The following is a 22,543-nucleotide window of genomic DNA, read 5'->3' as shown; positions in this document are numbered from 1 at the left end:
GTTGGTATAACTCCAATTTGAATTTGCCGTGTTAATTTTAAAAAATCAAAACTGTAACTGTCATTAAGTAAAATACACAATTAAATCCAGGTTTTTTTATTAATCAACATTTGATATTACATCAGTTATATGATACATCATTTTTATGTTATTAAAATCTGGATTATTCAAATACAGTTTTTCACTATTTGCAAGAATTTTGGGGTGTTTTCTTCCATATATTTATTATTTGCTATATGTTTAACTGACCTTTGATTTGTTCACATTTGTCAAATGTTTCCAGTCGTTTGCCATGCACTGGTATCTAGTGTTCAGCTGAATAAAGGAAAGCCTTATCCTTTGATTAAGAGGCCCAAAAAAGCCAGTGAAAAGTACAGTGAATGTTGTCATCATTTAAAAAAAAAAATTAAGATCAACAATTTTCTCTGAAAGTCTGTTGCTGAAATTTTAATGCTTTTTTTATGAAGAGATGAAATTAATTTTTGCAATATGCAGACCTACAAGAAATGACTAACTACTTGTATTTGTAAACAAGATTTTCACTTAATAAACAACATTAATTCTGACAGCAGATTCAGACTCCAACAACATTCATTTACTATCTGGTTTATTTAAGGAGAGATGCTTGCTAACAATTTTCTGTACCAATTGGCTACAAAACAGTGCAGCAATTAAATTATTATGATTTCTGTTTACCTTTTGCACACCTGCTCTCTCTGAATAGCTTTCAAAAAGTTGAAATTCAATAACACATCCTTGTTTACCTTGTCTGTTGGATGAATTGTCTTGGAAGTTTGCAAACTAGTGTATAGAAAAGGTACATAGGTGAAGCAGTCATGAAGGCCATAAAGAATATTTTAAATTTCAAAGTAAAAATACGTGTTTACAGTATTTTGTTAGCTACTTAAAGCATAATGCTTAAGTTGGCTCTACTTTTAAAGGCACCAAATCATGGCTTCATATTTTCAGAGTGAAATTTGCTTATGACAGAAATGAGGATTTTTAGTAGGTTGCAAGAGTCATCATAAGTTAAAAAAATTACATTTGTGTCTGTATATCATGGAGGGTAGTGTCAAATAGTGGCGTTCAACTGGAAAAAAAAAAGACATATCAGCTGTAACTGTGGAAGGACAAGGGTCTGTTGTGCTCATCATCTGTGTTAGAGCTTGAATCTGGCCAGTGGCTTGTTTTGTGATCAGACAGCTGGCAAATTCTTAAGAAATCCTGGAAAAAAGATACATAGAAATAAGCTAATAACTATATGATTTGTGGCTTTATATTAGCTGACCTTAAAGTAAGGGAACGTGGGAGTAAAGAAGGAGTCTGAGCACTTAAACTTCTTGAATTCAACAACTGAAAATGCAAACCTGAAACTTCGAAAAGCTAAATGATGGAACTAGTCAGACTAGCAGGATGAACATGTATGTCCTTCAAGCACATACCTACAAACTGTAAAACAATATCAAAAATGTATTACACGGTAACTTTTTATTTTTAAACTCTTTTCTTTACTTGCTGATACACATTACAAAATTAGAAATCAAAAGTGCTCAACACAGTTGCCAAGGCATAGGTGTGAGTGCCATCTCTGAAGTGCTGGAATATCATTCCTAGCCTCCAGCTGCCTCTCCAGCAGGTTACGGCTCTCCCACTTGTCCTGCACCGTGCTTGCCAGCCCTGTGGATGTAATCTAGAACATCTTAGCCTTTTTTTTTTGGTACCTATTTTTGGGCAGACAGATTGAGCTTGAAATGTGCACCATGTGTAGAACAGGAGCTATGTCAGACAGCACTGTTTCATTATGTTTTAGTGGTGTAGCCAAGAATGCAATCTTAATTCAATCTTTCAATCCAGCCTCCAACGATAGCTTTCTAAAGCTGAGAAGGGTGACCATGTAACATATCCGCCCAGATGCTTCGTGTCTGATAGCTGTAGTAGAGCAGTGCTAAAGATGGAAATTTAATTTCCTGGAGGAATTTGGATTTGAGTTCTCTTCCAAATTAAAAGTAAACAAAAGCATCTCAGAATTCTCAGTGAAGGAAGATGGGGGCGGGGCTTTTAAAAGTAATTAGAAATTTTTTTTTGATGTTGTTGTAATATTGCAGGTAGATTTGAATGGTAAAAAACTGAAATGTGCAGTCCTAAAAATATTGAAACATTCTGATATCAGGTTTTTTATTTATTCAGTTTCTGAAAAGAAGGAATTGCAATTCCCTTAGATTTCATCTCCAGATATCTTTAGATAGGATAAAAACCAAGAAAAATGTTACTTAAGATTCAAAGATTTTACCTTTGAGCAAAAGCAGCCTCTAGCAGTCTGTACCTCTAGTACTAAGGCAAAAATGAGTAAGAAAAAATGGCCTCTTCTTGTAAATCCAATCTTCTTGTAAATCCATTTGTGTTACTTGTGGCTTTGTATGCTGCTGGCTTTTGGTTTTCATCTTTCTTCACACCAAGAACTCGCTCTTGCTGTGCCTGAGACCTGTTATTATATTAACCAGTTCAAAAGCTTTCAGAGCAGATATAAGTAACCCTCTGGCAGCAGTAGGTAGATACATTGTGCTTTTGGGTGAATCTTCACTAACCCCTTGCTGATGCTTGATATGGTTGGTGTATGCCATGCAGCATTCAGAATTATTGTCCTAATTTTGCTCAGTGTAATTGCAGATGTTCTTACTGTACAGAGTTTGAAAGGGTAATTATACATTGCACTAAATTCAGAAAAATATTTGTTAATTTAAGAGTAATAGCTTTCATCTTTACCACCTATCCTGTGTTTTGTTAGGTGATGCTGAGGAAGGGTGCTTGTTATATTTTCTCTGTTCCATTATAATTTTGTCTCTTCTTACTCATATTTTCCTGAAATGAGGTAGCCCAGACATCTTCATAATGATTACAGACTCCACGAGATTTCTGTTTAGTCACCATTTCTACATCCTTCTCATTCCAGATTGGAAAAGAGATTAACAAGTCTGATCATCATGTTTTGCGTTTTTCCTCTTCTTGTAATCCATTGCTTAAACTTTAACATAACGGCTGCTTACTGAGCCAGACTTTGTTCACTGGCCACTGTTCTTGCAAGTGAGGTAGCCCAGATAAAAAGAACACTAACTTTTCTCCTTTATTTAAGAGTCTTCCAGAGGGGCCATCCACCTGTCTTCATTGACACATGCAAATGTTGTGATCTTGTTTAACTGACCACATAAGGAAAATTAGCTCTTTCATCAATTGGCTACAAGAAATACAGTGGAGGGAAAAGATTTATGAGAAACCAGTAAGTTGCATTTCCTGAAAACAAAGAAAAAGTTGAGTAATTTGGGGATTTTATGAGAATCCATGTTTCTTAACAAAAGATAGGAGCTCAAAAACCTGCTTCCTAGAGACATTTTTACCCATTTGTATAACTGATAGTTGAGAAGTGCAAAACAGAGCTTATATCTTACCAACATCCGTCATTAGATGCCTCTGGCAATGCAGCAGTAATTTTGTGGCAGGATTCTCTAGGGCGGTGGTCTCTGAACTTTTTTGATTATGCATCCCTATCAGTATAAACTTTTTGATCATGCACCCTCATTATGTATATATTTATTTATTTATAACTTTTATAGATATACTGTTGAAGTTCTGATGTTTTCATGCAGCATCCCTCTGGATTTTCTTGCTTGACTCCTGTGGTACAGGTGGTCCACTTTGAAGACCACTGCTCTAGTGTAATGCTCTGCAGTAATCATCCATAATAAGTGAACAGATTTATCTGTTCATTTTTGGAAAGGGTGCCTGGTTGATTGCAGAAATCTTTTGAATTCATGTTTGATTTCGTTCACGTACTTCTTTAAATCAAATTTTTCTCATTTATTTATTTAAAAAATGAGAAAGAGAGTCACCTGTTGATTGGAATTAAAACACAACTGTGTTTCTGCGGTTGATTACCTGTAATTTTGTCATTTACTGAGCTGAATTTTAAATGTACTTGGTTTCTGTTATAATTAAAAATCTCTTTGTTGCAACTTTGCAATCACTGTGTTTTGGTTTGCTGCTGATAGCTATTTCTTTTATTGATACTTGAACTGGATGTCTCATTGAGAGAAGTCATGAAACACTGAAGGGTAAAAGCTCTGAAAGTTTACAAGATATGTGATTTTTCCAACAAACAGAAAAATAAATTGCAAGATCCATTGTCCTAGAGACTGAAGATAGAAGAGCCTTATTTGGTCCTCTAGTCTATTCCCTTCCCAGCACAGGACTATTTCAAACAATATTTATTGTTGGGGGTTTTGTTGCATTCTTTCTGGTTTTAGAGTGATGATTTTAGTTATCTAAATGTAAGTACTGTATGTTCTCTTACTTTTGTGCTGGTTTTGTTCAGCTTGTCATGTGGGTGGATCGAAATACACTAACACACCCACCAAGTGCACAGAGATGAAATGTGTTGTGCTGTGAACATGGAAATGCAGTTGTTTAGAGAAGGTGTGATTCTCCTACTTTTTGAACCTGGAGACCTCTACTAGTTTCCTCCCTAGAGTTGCAATCAGACTATCTTTATTAATTGTGATCAGAGTCCCATAACAATCCTTCCTGTCTTGTCTGATGGAGGCTGTGTCTTGCTGCCTCCTCCCACCACAGGGCATCACTAGAGAAGTCATCAGAAACAACGTGACCTGTTATATTTTAGCCAATAAACAAGCAAAGAGTCATTTGCAGAAGTGGGATTGTAAAAATCAGATTGCCCGCTTGCTTTTCAGAACAGGGAAGGGTGATTGTGCTGGCAAATTCTGGTGGATCCAACTATCTCTAAAAACATTTTTGTATGTGGATATGTAATGATATGCTTATGTGATTTAGGCAGACACAAACTCACTCCACTGTGTTCCCAGATGGCAGAGCACATTTTAGCTCCACTGCAGTCTGGAGTGACCAGCTCAGCCGTGGCACCTTGCAACAACACTCTCATTCAGCCTGGAGCACAAGCAGGGAAAGTTCACATCTGAATGAAGTACGGACAAAGCAAGAAGCTGCATGGCCATGTTATACTAGGCAGATTTATCCTAAGGTTAGGGTAGATAGGGCTAAAATCAGTGGGAGCTGTGATTGCCTATAATTGGAGAGTTTCCTAAATATGGAATGTTGTATTTTATGGAGTAATATGTTTGTCTAAAAAAAGGGATCTTTCCAACAGACAAGAGGCTGCAGGCAGATGATATAATGGAGATCTTTACCACAGTCTTACAGTCAGACTTGTAAGCAGTCATAAAGAGGAAGCCCTCAAAAGGTAGAGATGGAGAGTGGGTGTAATGAGGGAGGAAGGAAATAGAGAATTTGAATAATTTTTTTATTCTCTTAACTAAATGTGGTTGAACCGATGCCATACATCTCACAAAAGCTGATGAATTGAGATGGAGGTCTGAAATACAGGCTGTGGGCAGTGCTCTGGGAGAGCTACTAACCTATTTTTTGCCCACAGGTCGTGATAGACACTTGGATTCTCATAAGCATTTTAGCCTGTGCAATGGTTGTGGCATTTTCTGATTATCAGGTTTGCCTAGCATAAGCCACTCAGAAATTTTTAAGCACTGTGCAGAGAGCACAGTCCTTCCTGGCATTTTGAATAATTCTTCCCTGGCCTTCTTAAGAAAACAGAAAATGATGCTTGGTGTATTTTACATATTTTTAAGTTAAAATACTAAAGACCCAGTAATAGAAGCAAATTTTGAGATTAAAGATTAAGCAGAATACGTAACTGTCTCAAAAATTAAGAGTCCCTGCACCAAGGTTCAAATGGTTGTCACATATCCTCACATGGCAGGACATTGATCCACATATTGACAACCTCTACTGCTGGACATGCCAAATAGCAAAATGAGAGAGAACTTGTTATTTTGATCCCAAAAACAATGGATCACTGTACACTTGGGACATAAAGAAATTTGTGTGGATTTTCTTGGGTGAATAAGGTTTTAAGATTCTGGATTGTTTTGAGGGAAGAGTCAGCATCGACTAATATCTGTGATACAGAGTAGGCAGCCTCTTTCTCACTACCCTGGATATCAGTGGCATATTGAGATTTATTTACATCTACTTAAGTAAATAATTGAATTATGTATTGTTATGCATGGTTCTAGAGTGTGCACCAGTAGCAGAGCACTAGAGCAGTGATATCAGCAGTAATATGTGAGTACCCTGCCAAGTACAAAAAGTTTTTTGGGAAGTAACTGGGAAGCTTTGATTTAGCCTGATCCTGTTTTTGAATGCAATGATGAAACTGGATTTCAGGTGTAAAACAACTCTGAATATTTAACTGGATTAATGTTTAAATGTAGTGACGATAACATAAAAATTCTATTATTAGAACTAATATACATTATTTCTAAACTTCTAAAGGTTTACTGAGATTTACTTTTCAATTAACTGGTACTAAATGCTGTAACTGGGACCATGTTATTGAAAAGTATTATTGTCATAATGATGAGTAGCATGTACTTGATGACAGATGTTTTTAGTGCATTAGTATTTAAGAAAGTAAATACCAAAAAGAGAATAAGAAGTAGAAAAATGTAACTGTTCATTGCTGTGTCAGCTCCTTCTTCAGGGTCAAACACTATATACATATATATCCCAATCACTCACTGCTTGTCCCCAAATGGTCTGGGTTTGTTTTTCAAAGAGGGTATGGCTGTGGAAAGAAAAACATATAACTGTCCTCAGAGCAGTAAATGTAAGTAAGTAAATGAGCTTGATCTCATCTGTTTGAAGGCAAATTAGTATCATTGAGGCTTGTTCTGATTAGTGTTGGCCTCACTTCAAGGATCAGCAAAACGTGTTTGTTTTTGCAGCAGAAAGGCTGTGCATTGAATCGCTCCACATGGTCACCCTGGTGTTTATGTTAATGTCTGCTTCTCAGTTCAGAGGACAAGGTCAGTAAAGGTTTATGACTGACACTCAGGACTTAACTTGCCATCCCAGCTGTGAATATCTCTCTGAGATGGGAGATAACAGTGTTGTCTGTACCAGAGAGCAAGAGGGTCTGGGAACACCCCTGCGGCCAGAGGGGCCAGGCAGTGCCTCACAGCTGGGGAGGGCTCCCCTTCCCCAAAGCACTGTGGCCCCCAGAGCCCTTTTGGCAACAGTCTCTCCAATATTGCCTCTCTTGAGCCGTGGCTGGAGATTAGGGAAAATAGTTGTTGGCCCAGGCCAAGAACCTGCTAGTGACTGTCCTGACAGCTTAGCGGTACAGACGGTCACGTGCCAGATCCAGGGACTTTTCCTGGCACCGTCTGATTTACTGCTATGGGTGTAGCCAATATGTGAATGAGACTGAACAAGAGCGACATGCAAAATCTGTTCAAGAGGAAGCTTAAAATGTTGACAGATTGGGGTAATTTTTTTTCTTGCATCTGGAATTCATACTTTTTTCCTTCTGCTGTGAATAAATCTCTAAGGCAAAAGTTAGGAGATGCTGATTTCTTCTGTAGTAACACTGCTTTTGGTCTTAATATTTTCTTGGATTTACAGAGCTACAAAATACATGCTTTCCTAAACATGTTTTTCCCTCTGTATGTATTATCAGCTGTACCTGAGTTATCTTCAAACAGCATTTGGTGTTTCTACCAGAGTTTAGTCCTTGAAAAGAGTACTGTACAAGTTTCGAGCTGGCTTCCCACTGAGTCCCCGAAACTCGACAACAAGGACCTGCTTCCCAGAGAAGGAAGAAAAAAAAATGACTTAAGCAGCCAAAACTATAGCAAAAAATATATATTTTACATATGAGACAGATATATACAATGAGAATACTATACACCACAACTCCAGAAATCCCAAACAGCTCCCCAAAAGGGAAGAGGGGGAGGGAGAAGGGAAAAGGACAAAAAGGGACAAAGACCAAACAAGTCAACCAGCCAACTGAAGGTAAATTCGCAAAATCTCACCACTTCCCTTTGAACAAGCAGGATGGCTGGACACGGCCCAGCGCTCTCCCCTCACGCGTGGCAGATAACAGCAGTCACTGCAGGCCTCAGCTCCAGATAAGCCAGACCGAGACAGGGACCCACCGTTCTCGAACCTCGCCGGAAAGGGAGAGAGCGAGGTCCCTCCTGCTGGCTTTATTTATACCTCAAGTTACATAAAGGAATAGCATGGAATACTTCCGTGATCACCTTCCTAGTTCCTTCCTGGTTACAAGCTGGTCTCCAGGAAGGCCTACAGTGAAACCATCACAAGTACATTGTGGCTAATTGGCAACTGCACATACTGCTGGATGGATGCAAGAAAACTTTTGGATATTAACTCTTTTTGGAGTTCAACACTTTCTTCAAGTAGCCAGGTATTTCTTTGAGCCAACTCTGATGACACCTTTTTGGATGCCAGTGAAACCAACCCCTTCTGTAATTTAATATTCTATTTTTAGTGAATGTATCGGATGGAGAATATCTATCTATCTGTCATGTTCAGATATTTTTAGAGCACTGATCTTTGTAATGCTGATCAGCACCAAATGTATTACATAAGATTAGCATCAAAATATATACAATGGAAAGTCAGCTCTGCTGCAGTTGTTCTTAAATTATTTTTAGTATTGCCCGCAAAACTTGTGTAGCTCAGTGCATTGCCCTGCTGTTGTGCTCTTTCTCTTCTCTGTAGGAATCATTTTAAAAGATTAGTTTATCTTCTCTCAGACCTTTGCAATCACAGGTCTCCTTCCTGAGGCTGCAAATAAGATTGTCAGTCAGTGATACACATTACGAAGGTTTTAATAAATACCCACTTTCCACCAGGACTGAGACTGAGACAAATAATTTATCTCTCATCATCCTTCAGTCCAGTTTATATTTGAATTTGTGATTTGCAGGTGCAAGATTCCAAATTCTACTTTACTTACATCCTCAGCTAATGTTGTATTCTTTAATGCTGCTCGAGTGGCTTGATTTTTTGCAGTTACTCGTGGTGATTTTTTCAATTTTCCACTTTTGGTGGATACTCAGAATTGATATCTCTTTGTGAAATATACCTAGTCCACTAGCTAACCATTTAGGGTAGGAGTAGATTATTTTGAGTTTAAAGAGGCAGACTGAGAGAACAGAGCATATTCTTTTCACACCACTCTAGAAAATTTATTTTTGTCTTTCAAATTTTCTGAAAAAAAGCTGATCCTTGGAGTGTTTTTAAAAACTAGTTTGTAATTACTGAGGTTTAAAATAGATTTCAACTTTCTGCACATCTATCCCGTCATCATAACTATTTGTAGCAGATGAGTTTTGATTTTTTCTCATTACTTCTTTCTTATGATGCATCTGATATATGATAGTCAATAGAAAAAAGTCTGCTGTTTGTTTTTGATGATGTAGTTTTGAAAGTGTAATGCTACCATGCCTTGGCTTCACAGATCTTTCACCATCTCTCTTCCTGAGATTGCAATTAAATGTGCTCTAATCTTGGTTTATATTATTACTGCTTAAAAATAATCTCTACTTTATTAATGCTTCTCCTCTGTGGTTTGTAAACATTTGTTGCAGTGAAGAGAATGAAGAAAGAAAGACTAGAATGCCAGGTGGAATACAAAAACAACAATTAGTTCAGCTTAAAACATTGAGCTGAGAAAGAGACAGAATCTTTACAAGGAATTTTCATAATGTCATTTGTAGAAGAGAAAGTGTCTGTCATGCTTGATCAGGGCAACGAAGATTTAAATAATCTGTTTTCAGGGAGTTACGGAGACAATAAGCAATATGAAGGCATATTTTTGTGCAGAATCTAAAAGGCTAAGTGTATTATAACTTATCCAGGGACTATATTGGAACATCTTGGCTTAATCAGTGAAATTATTAAGAAAAGTAGAAATGCAAAGGAGGATGGGATTTAAAAGTTAAAAATATTCCAATGAGAAAACACTTGGATGAGAAGGATCAGTTCTTAGTTTTCTCTGAGTATTCATGGAGATAGGAATATTTTTATGAACTTTTTGGTCTATCCTTAGTGTTTGACTAGGAAAAAGCAGAGGGGGCTGGACTAAACAAGTTCTCCATTGATTTTGCCCCAGTCTGCCTAGTGACAAGAAAAATATCCATAACATATTGCAAAAAAGACAAATGTCGATCTAGGAGGGCTATAATTCTGGTTTCTTCTTAGGGAAATGAAAGGAAATTAAGATCTCATTTATGAAAAAAAGCATTCTTTCAGTTGGCATTAGTCATATGTATTTCAAGAGAAATGTACCTTACAACTCCCAAATCCGTTGTTTTGCCCATTTAATTTATACAAGTTCCTCAAATGAAATACGCTAGAGTAGCAAGCAAATGGATGTGAGCTGCATCTCTGTTAGGATGTTTATGTGGTTTGGGGTATCTGTGATGGGTTTTTTTTCCCACCCATCCTCTTATTTGACATAGCTAAATTTAACAAGCTGAATAATTCAATGAAGTAGGGGAGAACAGGGTGGAGAGGGAGAGAGAAAAGACTTCCTGAAACCAAATTCTTCCAGTGAAGGGATAAAGATGCACTGGAATTCTGGCACCAGATTTAAACTCCAGCAAATTTATGAGGCCTGAAATTGAAAAAAATTATGAGGCTTGAATTGTTGAAAAGCATGATGAATCCTCATTGTAATGGCATACAGTGAATTTGCGATTGCCTTTTTTATTATGTGATCTTATAAGAATTAATCCATGTCTCTTATTAGATGGTGTTACATTGAATTGCGAGCTTTCATTTGCAGGTGAATCATTATTCAGGACATATTCCAACAATGAGATTTGTCTGACAGTTCCAGGGAAATGTATCTAGTCCTCCTGTCTCAATGTCGAATACTGTGAACTTCGGAGGGAAGTATGAAATCTAATAAGCTCACAAATCATCAGGAACAGTAGTGAAACAACACCTCAGGAAAGGTTTATGTAAATAAAAGGTCAGTTACAATGGTATAAGTAATGTGAAAGATTATATTTTCTCCACTTCTTTTTTGAGAGACATGAATTAATTGTATTATACCAGTACCTTGAAGACATGGTATTACTGTCAATGAAAAACTTGTATCCATGCTATTTAAATGAGAGAACCGAAAAATAAGGATTCAGTGTTTGGCACATTAAAGGAATTCATTAATAGGTATTTAAATAGAATGTGTGGGAGGCTATTATATAATAAAATAATTTCAGAATAATTACTATTTCACTGTACAGTAATAAAAGCTAAAGATGGCAGTAGGTCTAATTTAAAAATAATCAAAAGTCAGGTAAGGTTTTGTAATTTATTTTTTTTTTGATGGAAAGATGAGAAGAGCTTTGTTGAAACAGTCATTAGGAAGCTACTTATATTGGTCAGAGAATACTTAGAAATGTCTATCTGATAAATCACTTCAAAAAGCATTTAAACTTTTAAAAATGGAATTAAAAATCTAGAGGAGAGAGTTACATGAAATAACTTCATGAAACATTCTCTTCTTTCTCATGTTGTCTTTTGCTGGTTAGATCGTGACTCACATAACAAATGTGTGATTTTTTATTTTTTTTTTAAGATATACTGGCTAAACTCCAGAAAAAATCATCCAAGCATAAAAGGCTGGTTTTGAGAGTACTGTGTACTTCATTTTATCTTGCTGAGAAAGTGGTTAAAAGATTTCTTTATATCTCGTATGTTATTTTGTTTGCAGGTAGAAAAAGAGCATGATTGCACAATCCTTACGGTATTTTGTTACATTAAGCTCTAAGTTATTGCATACCAAGTTAAATTCTATGATTCAGAAAAGGATTCGGTTAAATGTATGTTGATATGGTAAAGGATTTGGAATTTTGCAATTTTGGAACAACTGTAATGAGAGTTGGACCATGTAAAGTTCAGTTATAAATTTCTGCAGGGTGGAAGTCTTCTAATCTCAATTAACGCCTGGACATGATACCACAAAAGGCAGATGGCAATTAAATAAGTTGAATATATTTTTTATATGTAGGTGAATATCACCCTAACATGTTGGACCCCTCTCATGTGTCTTGGGGATGGATGTCTGCTCTTCACCTCTAGAGATGCATTCTCAGTAGTTGGTTGAAACCAGCAGCTAATGGGATTACATATAAAATATGATTAATCATTCAGTCATTAATTTGGCAAGCATGAAAAATTCAATAAGCTGTTACAGTCAGAGGTATCAGGATCAACACACATTGTCCTTGAAATCCTTCTCAGACTTGGGCTAGCTGGATAATACAAGGAAAATAATTTTCAGAAGTTGAGAAATTATTCCAAGGGTTTCAGGTTTAGGATTCTCTGAGATTCCTTAAAGGAACTGGTTTTATAAGCGCTTTCTGATAGCAGTTGTTTTAAAGCATCTCATTATTTAAGCACCATGAACCATTACCCACTTTTGATTACTTGTACAGTGCTTTTCTTCTCAGAGGATTCAAAGACTTGGAGATAAATCCTGTCTTTTCTGTTACAGAGAGCATTTGCTGTTTTTCTTCCAATTCTTTGGCTTTTGAAAATATTAAGGAAGAAAAACCAAACCAAAACAGAAATACCTCTGAGGGAATGGTTCGATGATTGCTGCTTGTTCTAACATGAATAGTAGGAGTATGATGTTCAGTCTTTTTTCCTGGTCAGGGACTTAACAGTCCCTTCAAATTTTTCTTCCCAAAATATGATTGTGTTTTATATAAGATTTTGAATTTCTTCACTACAGAGCTCCTTTTCTATATTCCTAGAATATTAAATTTTCATTTTTCTGAGGGAGCTAGAAAAAAAGTAAAATAGATATTCTGGAAGCTACAAGAATGTCCTGAAGGTGCAATATCAGTGTTATTATGTACATTTTAAATTATTGCCTGAACTCAGAGCTTATTGCTTTCTTTACATCTTGAAATATTTCTTCTTTGCAAAATTGGAAACCATTCCAAGAACATAAATTCTTACTTATGATTTATTCTTAAATTTTAGTTAATGTATTTTTTAAAGCAAAACATTTATTTTAATTCATCCTCATCAGTCAAGGACCTTATTTGCTCTGACATATTCATTCAAATTCTGCACTTGGAACCTGTAAATTATGTCTCTGCTTTTTGCAAATTATCCTTTAAGTAGCTAATATATTAAGTGGCATAGCTAATGGAGTTCAGATTCTTCTGTGTTTTTCTGCTAAATGGTGCTTTTTTTACAAAAAGTATTGAACTGATCCTACCAAACTTCTGTCTTTCCTAGGTGGAAAGAGATTGTAAAAGCCTCCTTCTGCAGTATGGAAAACATTAAAGCTAATAGTAAATCATCCCAATTATTTGTAGTTTATGGGAGAAATCCCAGGACCAAGCCCTATTGATGCAGAAACTCTGTAAATGAATTCTGTGCTTTATAATAAGTTGTTTTGATCAGGCAGGAGGCCAAGAACCAGATGGATTGATTGCCTTCTGCCAGAGGTATGGCAATATCAGCTGCCTCTATTAGGAATGTATTTATTGTTGACAGTGTCAGCTTGGCAATTGTAGTTCAGTTTGTGCTATCAAAACATGTTAATCTTGTGATCCTGGAGTTAGATCGAACGCTTTGTAGAAAAGCACTGCTATAGTCTTATTTTAGGGTCTTCTCCATACTCCTAAATTATGGTGCTGTTTCCTGCTCTAAAGAGAATGCATTTGCTGAGGCTGTTTTAGAGAAATCAAATAAATGGAGCTTTCCAAAACTGACTGTAAGGATGCACACAAGACCTTAGTTACTTAGTGTGAAACTGAGCTTCTTCATAAAATGTGTAGTCTGTGAAGGGAGTAGTAGCAAACCAGCTCACAAATCAGTGTCTCTTCTGAGCTTCCACCTCTTGAAAGAGGGGAATGTTAGTCGCTTTGAAGGATTAAACAAATTATAGGAAAATATGGATCAATAGTCTGAGCTTTTCTATAAGAAAAAGACAAACTTGGTTAGCATTTTTTATAACCCTAGGGAGAACTGATGATTTGATTAATGGCCTAATCTAAATTCTACATTCATTGCTTCATAGTGAAAACAAGATTTTAATCCAAAAGCAGTCTTACCATAGCACATGTCTCAACATGTGAGATCAAATCCATGCTGTCAAATTTCATGTCTGTCGTTAAGTATTAAACATAGAAAAGTGTAAAATCCAGAACACTTGATCTCATTATTTCCAAGACATATTTCTAAAGTAGGTCTATGCAAAGGAGTGCAAATATGTTTATAGGGTGAGAATGCATCTGACATGATTTCAGGCACTGTTGCTACCTGTTTGTATCTGTGGTACTGCTTTAGGTTCCCTTTATAACTGAAGAGAAGTAGGTCCACACAGGGTGCATTTACTCTCTCCCTAAAGCAGAATCTTTAAAAAGGTGAATTACTGAATAGAAGTTCTTATTTCTCTGCTTAGCGGTTTCCTGCAGGTGGTCAGGTGAATCATTCCTGAACTTTTCTGTGTTGGGCAATTTATTGACCCAAGATGAGGCACCTGCAGTCTCTGCAGGTGAAGCACTGTAACCATGTAGATGCACTGACAGATACAAACTAAAAGAAACTGTTTTTCAGAAGGATTTCTGGACTCGGTGAGAGCACAGTACTAGTCATGGCTTACAGTTTCTCCACTATGTCAGGCTGAAGCAAATTAGATGGCCTTAAGTCAGCTTGTTCTGCTTCATGACACAATACACTTTGTGTATTGGCTTCTGGAAGTGTCCTTTTTTGATTAATAAACTGCCTAATCTCAATCTGCTGCTTAGGCCTCACAAAATGTTGAATTAGATAAAAAAAAACCCCAAAACTCTTCTGTGCAGCTTCCTCCATCTAGTCAGCTGCTGGATTGAACCTGCAAATTACAACCTCCTACTTCAGAGAACACCCTCATATACATGTCAAAACGACGGTATTTTCCAGTGTTTCTTTCTCATTTTAGTTTAGCAGCTGCCCTTTGAGTTTTCTTTAAATGCTGCGTGGGACAGAAGCTCACGTTCACATTTTTTAGGGCACCACAAGGCACAGCCTTTGTCCTAGTGCCTGGATGCATGATACAAAGTCCTGGCTAGTATTTGCTGGTGGGACACTTCTCTGCCTCACCCCTCTCTTCCTCCTGAGTGTCTCATGTTTGGCAGTGTGATTGTATCTTCTGTTGGCAAAGGGAGCCCACGCTGACGTGTCACCCCTTGTAGAATTGCTGCTTTCTGGGAAATGGGTGTCAGTGCTCTGCTACTGCCCATGAAATTACTGTAAATAGTAGACAGGTTGGAGGTAAAAGCAGAAACAATTTAACCAACTAAGATGAAGAGCGTAAGGAATCAATTGCTATACTTAAGGCAGAGTGGAACAGTTACAGTCCTTTTTGTTACTGTTCATTCCTATCTGGCTTCAGCATAGCTTCTTTTCCTGTTTTCAGCTAGCAGGCTTAAGCCAGTCTAACTCCCAGGGTGACTGACAGCTCCCTGGAGATGAGATCTGGCCTTCAACTGAGCTTTGTCTTTTACTCGTTTCCCAAAATAGATTCTGATCTGGGATGAAGTCACTCCTGTCCTCCCTGTTTCTGTTGAGCATAAATTCACCCTCCTGGCCTTCTGCATTTCAGGATATAACTGACTGATTAAAAAGGCATCAGATTTTGTCATCAAAAAGAAGGCTTGTGGACTCTGTCTTTCAGCTGAGTGGATGTTGCCAGGTTTCACACTTATTCGACTTAACCTATTTACACAATGCAATCCCCAGTGGACAGATAACAGAGGAAGAGTTACATTACTACCAGGTTTAACTGCATAACCTGTGTCTAACACAGAATTTTAAAAGTACTTTCTATATAAAAGAGAGTGATGAATGTGAATCATTGATAGAACCAGGTATGATGGAAGGTAAACTGAGGGAGGTTTTGTGACTGTAGTAAATTGGCCGTAAACGTGGTTTGTGGTAACTTGGGAGATACAGTGATGGCATTTTTCCTAACTGGATGCATGATTTTACAATGGGTATAAGATGTGTCAAGAATTCAGTCTGAGATATTAGAATATTGGAATAATGATAAGCTATCTGAAATCCGGATTCACGCCAGTGACAAAAAGTATGTACGTGAGCCATATTGGATAGAGTGCAAACCTTCTTGCCTCGAGGCAAGGTCTTTGTGGTGACAGAAAGAGAGAACTCTTCTGTAAATGATAGGGTACACGTACCCCATGTGGGTTCCAGGTGTTCCCATGATGGTAGGACGCAGCTACACATGTAGGTGCCAGGTGTCCCCATGGCACACCTTTGGGAGAAGTGGTCCTAGGAGCCCTGGGCTACCCAGTTCCAGCTCTACAAGAGTAGAGTTTTTCAGTCCTCTTGGCTTTATACCAGTGATTTTAGGGGTTCAACACAACTGACAAAGTTCAAGTTGATTAGTTTAAGGAAATTTAATATGGTAAACAATTTTAGAAAGATTGGTTGGTTTTAAGGCATTTTTAGATTTTGCCTGTGAAGCTGCTGTGCCCTATTGCTGACTGGAAGAGTTTCTTGTTACTGCAGAAGGATTATGTTTGTACTTGTTAACGGTTTTACTTACCAGTTAAGCTTCTTCACCAGCAGAAGAGACACAGTCTAATGTCTAAGAAAAAGAAATTTCTTTACAATGAACTCTGAGGAACTGAAATTTAAGTGTAATTGGGATGTAAAACTTTGACAGTTTACTAGTGTCTTTTATGTTTAATAGTTGTAAATGTGCAAAAAACTCAAATACAGTACCGTGCTTAAAGGTGTGGGGAAAAAAAGGTTATTTATGTCTGGGAGGGTGGTCAGCTGGGTGGATGGGTCTTTCTTTGCACAGCTGTTTTGTTATTAATCTGTGAGGCTGTTAAGTGTGAGAAGCAGAATTCTCAAAACAAGTCAGGTCTGTCAAATAGAAATATATGGGAGGAAACAGGGATGTTCAGCTCACATGGCTGTTCTCATCAGGAAGACAGGAAGATGCTGAGACAATGATGTATTTGTCAGCTAGTTTAAAGTTATACTTTGATGTCAAGTAATTGAAGATACATTGAAAAAGATCTTTCCCTCTGCAAAGGCCTCAGAAACCTATTTATCCTGAAATAATCCCTGAATTTGAAGAAAGGGAAACGAACTGATATTGTCACTATAGTGCTGTGAATAAATTCAAGTTTCTCTGTGCTTGCAAGAACTTGTCTAAATCTTCATTGTTAGCAGTGCTGGGAAATACTAGGTAACTGTGCTTGTATGGTGTCTGTGTTTATGCTGTGTGGAAGATATGGGAAGTACAGGAATAATCTTTCACTAGTAAAGATTCTTAAAAATTTTCGTATTATGTTTGTTTCTTTTGTTCTTAAACAATTATTATTGTATATTCAGTTTTAGTTTAGGAGCTTTCTGTAGGACCTACACCTGTGTTTAAAGACACACTCCATAAAGTCTCTTGACCGCTTGTTCAGTGAGTTGAACATATTTTTACTGAGAGATTTTTGGAGCTGGGTGTCTTCACAGGTTTTCTGGAGAATAATTCTGTGTCCTGAAATATATATAACTAGTCAGATAATTATATCTCAGTAGAGCCTTCTATTAATAGCTATTCTTGCTTTAATGTTTAGATGTACTTCTAGAATTCACATAGCCTTTTGTCAATTCTTTGTATTTCTGTAGCTTTCAGTGCACAAGAAAATTTCCATTTGTTTCCCAATTTATCATGTTTTAAATTATAAATATATGCTGTGGTATCCTTATGGGACTGTTCCATAGTTAATGGCTATTTATGTATCATCCTGGAACTTTGATTTCTGTGGTAATAATAAAAAATGCATGCTTTGAGCAGTTTTAAATATGAAGAAATAATTTTTTTATTTTTGCTGAAATGGATAGAACTCTCTAATGACAGATCTAGCAGTTCTGGTGCTTGCGGTTCTACTTTTCTGTTGACTTATAAGCCTCTAATGTGTACAAAGTTCTAAGCCATCTATTTGAAAAAAAACAGAGCTTTTAAGGAGAGGTTTGAATGGTTGTCAGAAGGACACACTGAGGATATACAGAAAAGTGTACACTATTATACAGAGAAGCTGCTGCTAGTTTATCATGCATCCTCAAGTAGGTGATTTCACCTGACTCTTAGATTACACAGTTGAAGTTATGCTGGGACTAGGTATCTCCAGGAGGTCTGGGTCTCAGTGCTGTGGTCTGGGAGCTGATACAGTCTCTTATGGTTCCTGTTGCTGTTCAGTTTCTTTTATCTGGAGGTGGAAATCCTATGATTCTAGACAAAAGTTAAATGGAAGAACATTGGGTACTGAAGACCTGTGGCTTTCTGCTGTGGTCTAAGTTTAGTCTGGGGTGATGCACTGTTTAAAGAGTTGGTAGTAACAATTTCTGTGATCACTGCAGCTGTCTACTCAAGGAGATGCCAGCCAGGTGATTGGGCCACTCACAGAGGGACAGAGGAGGAACGTGGCTGTAGTTAATTCGCTGTACAAACTGCACCAGTCAGTTCTGAAGGTAGGCTTCTTTTGGTATTCCTCTTCCTGCCATTGTGACAAATAGTCAATATTAGCAGAGTGAAAGATGTGTTTATAGAGAATAATCATGTATCACAGCCATTACTTTATGAACATAAACAATTGAACTCTTCCTGCTTTTTCTTGTCTTCGTACTGGTCAGCCTGATAGCCCTTGTCTGCGTCTGTCTCAGCCCAAGCTTATATTTTTCAGAAGACCCTCATTGCTTTCCCACAGTTGTGACTAAACTGAAAAGGTGAAGAAAAGGGTGAAATCAAGAAAAGCAACACCTCTGTACATTATTACTGTGACCAAAGTCTAACCTGGAAATTTTTCAGGACTAAGCACAGTTATGAATAATTCCACTTTACTGGTTAGTGATGCCAGTGGGTACACAGTCTTTGTAAACAAAAATGAACAGATATATTGATAGTTGCAGTTAATTGTGTTTGAATTCTAGCCTGATTAGAGAAAAGATCATGAGTACTCCTGACTCTGGATATGTTTAAAGAATGTTAAAAAATGCTAAAAAGCCCATAAAATTTGCTTTCATTTTGCAAACAGATGGTAGATCAACTTTTAAGTCTGCTTTCTCTGATGTATTTAGTAATGAACCTCATGTGTCTTAGTGTTGGAGGGAGATCTGATATGATTCAGTCTTTGAGTTCAGTACTTATCTGGCTTAAAAATACTATTGTATAGCATGTTCATAACTGTAAGAAAATTGGTAGAATATTTCTTCAGATCATTCCTTGACTTTCAAATCTAATATTTTTGTAGCTGTACATAAACAGTTATTTACAATTGGCGGTATAATAGTCATAATACTGAGAAAGAACAACCATTCTTTCAATTATTTCCCACAGACCTGCTTGTATAGTCCTCCATGAATTCTATACTTAGCAGTGGGAGAATACACTAGTTATTTTTATTCTGATTTTGTTAGCCCTTCAGCTAAATTTCAGCTTAACTCCGTTGAATCATTTCCTTGCCAAGGCAGAAGCAGAGTTGATAGGAGACTTGAGAGTGAAGGAGTGATACTGGTGCATTGAAAATTCTGTCTGTATAAAACACATATGAGAGTTATCTCTACCTATGTAAACCACTCATTACTAGGGATAACTCAGTATGTTTTGCAATGAAGCTGAATATTATGGATTCTAATAATTTGTTGAATTCTGACTATTAACAATTACTTTACAATTTTTAGGTCGTTACCAATCAGAGCTCATTTCCAGTAGCTGCTGAGCAAACAGTCACAACTGCCTTAAAGGTGAGCTTTGCTTTGTTTTTACATTTAAAATGGGCACTTATTTCCCACATATTATTTTGTGTCAGTATATTTAGTAACAGGTATACAAATATTCTGACATTTCTAACTTGTTGTATCTGCAGCTACATATGTATTGCATGTGCCAAATCACTGCCTGAGTAGTGTTTGTATTCAGAATATTCTTGTAATGGTCAGAACACAGATGTCATCTTAACTGTGAAAATAAATGTCTCTTTCCAGCATTCACACAGCAATTGCTGGATCCTTCATCACCCCCTTCCTCCCCCTGACAGATACATCAAATTATGATTTTTATGCTACCTGGTGCCTTCCTGAAGGGGGATGCAGGTGGCAGTGCAGCCTCTGTGGGTGACAGCTCTCCACATCCATCCTGCTGGGCGCTGACCTGGGAGAGGTTGTGTGCAGGGGAATGAAGGGCAGCTTGTGTCTGGGGAATTAACAGCTGAATCGAGTGTGTGCACCAAAACATGTATGCCAAATCAGGAATGCCAAAAAGGAAAGCCTTTATGAAGGAAGGCTTTACAAAGAATTAGCAGACAGCTTCATTTCTGCACTTTACTGGTAAAATCAATTAAAGAGAAATGTTATGTTAGGCTTTGGTCCTTCTATTTAGCATTTTTTAATGCAGAATAATAAAAAGGACTGATAAAACGAACTGTTTCTCAAGGTATTTTTGAGGTGTCAGAATGCAAATGCTTCTAGTTTTGGTTCCTTACTTGTGCTTTTTTTTTCTATTTTAGGCAGTCCATGATCTAATGGGTAGTGCTGTTCAGCCGTTACTGAACTCAGTGGGAGATTCAGTGGAAGCTATTATCATCACTATGCACCAGGAAGATTTTTCTGGGTAACTAGAAATATCTCTTAAATGTGCCATTGCTCTAGTAAGATATCCTGCATATGAGTAATAGATTGTTATTGCCACAATGTCCTTGAAGCAAGAGTGCTTGTTTGTTGAGAGGAAGGTGATGCTTTATGGTCAATGAACAGAGAAAGCAGAATTACACCTACCTATTGAAACAAATTAATCAGGTAGCACCTGTCTTCTTCCTCCCTCCTCCCTTTTTTTTTTTTCATATCTATTGAGTAAAATTCATTTTAAATAGAAAAAGAAAGGCAAGCAGAGACCATTTTTGTGCTTAAAAACTGCCTTTTGCTTTCGAAACTTATTTTTGGTGGACAGTCTTGAGAACTGTCAATACTCCTGCATCTCAAAGCATATAGCCTCTGATGAAATAGTTAATTTTGACTTTTTTTTATTTAAATCTCAAATTTAATATGTTATGCTATTTTCCCATAACATTTTCATTAAAATTTCATTCTTTATGCGTAAAGAATCTTATCTATAATTGAGACTTCCTCCCTGAATTTTGTTTTGGTTGTCATGCCTGTTCTGGCGTTGCTTATATCATCATCAGTTGCCCTGTTTTCTGTCTTGGAAATTCACTGAAAATAGTATATTTTCAGAAAATAGTATATTTTCAGAGGCATTTTAAATTTTCCCTTTAATTTTTTTTTTTTAAACAATATTTTATTCTCTGAAAATAGTATATTTTCAGAGGCATTTTAAATTTTCCCTTTAATTTTTTTTTTTTAAACAATATTTTATTCTCACCATCTTTCTTTTGGCACTAGTAGCAAAATACCTCTCTAGGTGGATAAACTGTTTCCAGCCAAAGGCTGTGTTTTGTTAGATAGCCTTTATGTTCAGGTTCCTGAGTTTGGAAGAGCTCTTTTGCTTGACTGTGAGTCAGAGAAACAGAAGGGGGATTGATTTGTGTCCAGGGGCTTCTGTGCTGCTTCTGTGATATTGACTTTATAATGCTGGGTTTGGAGGAATCTAGGAAACTAATTCTATACAGACAATAGGTTTGGGATAGGCTAAACTAGTAACCCTGTGACATGGATTTGTATTTTATGATCCATTATTAGAGTTTTAAATCAGCAACTGGGACATTTAAATTTAGGGGCTGGATTTGGGGTTTAGACTCTAAACTGATGGAAGCTCTTCAGGTTGAGTAGGAGTGGGGGGATTTCCTTTATCTCATTAGGATGAGAGTGGCTGATAAAGAGATGTTTTTGACTGTGGTGTCTGAGAGAGCTATATGCTCCTTATGCTAAGTAGAAATTAGACTCTGCAATTCATGCCATCACTGCATGGGGTAGGAATAAAATTAAAAAGAATCCAATAGGTTTTAGCTGTGTTTTAAAGATTAATTTAGCTGCCCCTATTTCTTTTTTTTTCTTTTTTTTTTTTACCAGATCATTATCCGGCTCAGGAAAACCAGATGTCCCTTGTTCTCTCTACATGAAAGAGCTACAGGGTTTTATAGCAAGAGTCATGAGCGACTACTTTAGACATTTTGAGTGTTTTGACTTTGTCTTTGATAACACTGAAGCCATGGCTCAAAGAGCAATTGAACTTTTCATTCGCAATGCCAGTCTAATAAGGCCCCTCGGTGAAGGTGGGAAGATGCGGCTTGCAGCGGATTTTGCACAGGTACCCTCAGTACTGATTTCTGTTTTTTAGTGTTACTTCACTGATTTCAGTGAAAAATGTCAATACTTTTGCCCCCATCAAAGTATAAACAGGCAGTTGTAGAGATTGGTGCATTCCAGGTCTAAACATCCTCTCTGATAGGATACTGGATCCTGATAAATGCATCCACCAAGTAGTTGAAGATCCCTCATCACCGTAAGGCGCTTTCAGGGAGATCTGACAGCTTCCTGTCAAGTGACTGTTGCATTTAAATGTGACAGCTGCATCTTGACATTTTATCCCACTTGGCTGACCTCTTCGGCACATCCATCATTCGCCACCATTCATTTC

At 37.1% G+C, this 22,543-nt stretch overlaps 1 protein-coding gene across 1 annotated transcript in view; it reads left to right on the top strand.

The window, feature by feature from the left end:
• COG5 (component of oligomeric golgi complex 5) overlaps positions 1-22,543 on the top strand; it is a 182,459-nt gene that overhangs the window by 139,833 nt on the left and 20,083 nt on the right. The window contains exons 15-18 of the mRNA XM_051805124.1: positions 18,313-18,423; positions 19,633-19,695; positions 20,457-20,560; positions 21,976-22,213. Coding sequence (XP_051661084.1) covers positions 18,313-18,423; positions 19,633-19,695; positions 20,457-20,560; positions 21,976-22,213 — 516 coding nt within the window. The remainder of the gene's footprint in view (positions 1-18,312; positions 18,424-19,632; positions 19,696-20,456; positions 20,561-21,975; positions 22,214-22,543) is intronic.

This window comes from Manacus candei, unplaced genomic scaffold (genome assembly GCF_025592945.1).
Source record: "Manacus candei isolate 608988 ecotype Guabito, Panama unplaced genomic scaffold, ASM2559294v1 h1tg000063l, whole genome shotgun sequence".
In the NCBI taxonomy this organism is placed as follows: Eukaryota; Metazoa; Chordata; class Aves; order Passeriformes; family Pipridae; genus Manacus; species Manacus candei.
This window is presented reverse-complemented; position numbering and strand designations above follow the sequence as displayed.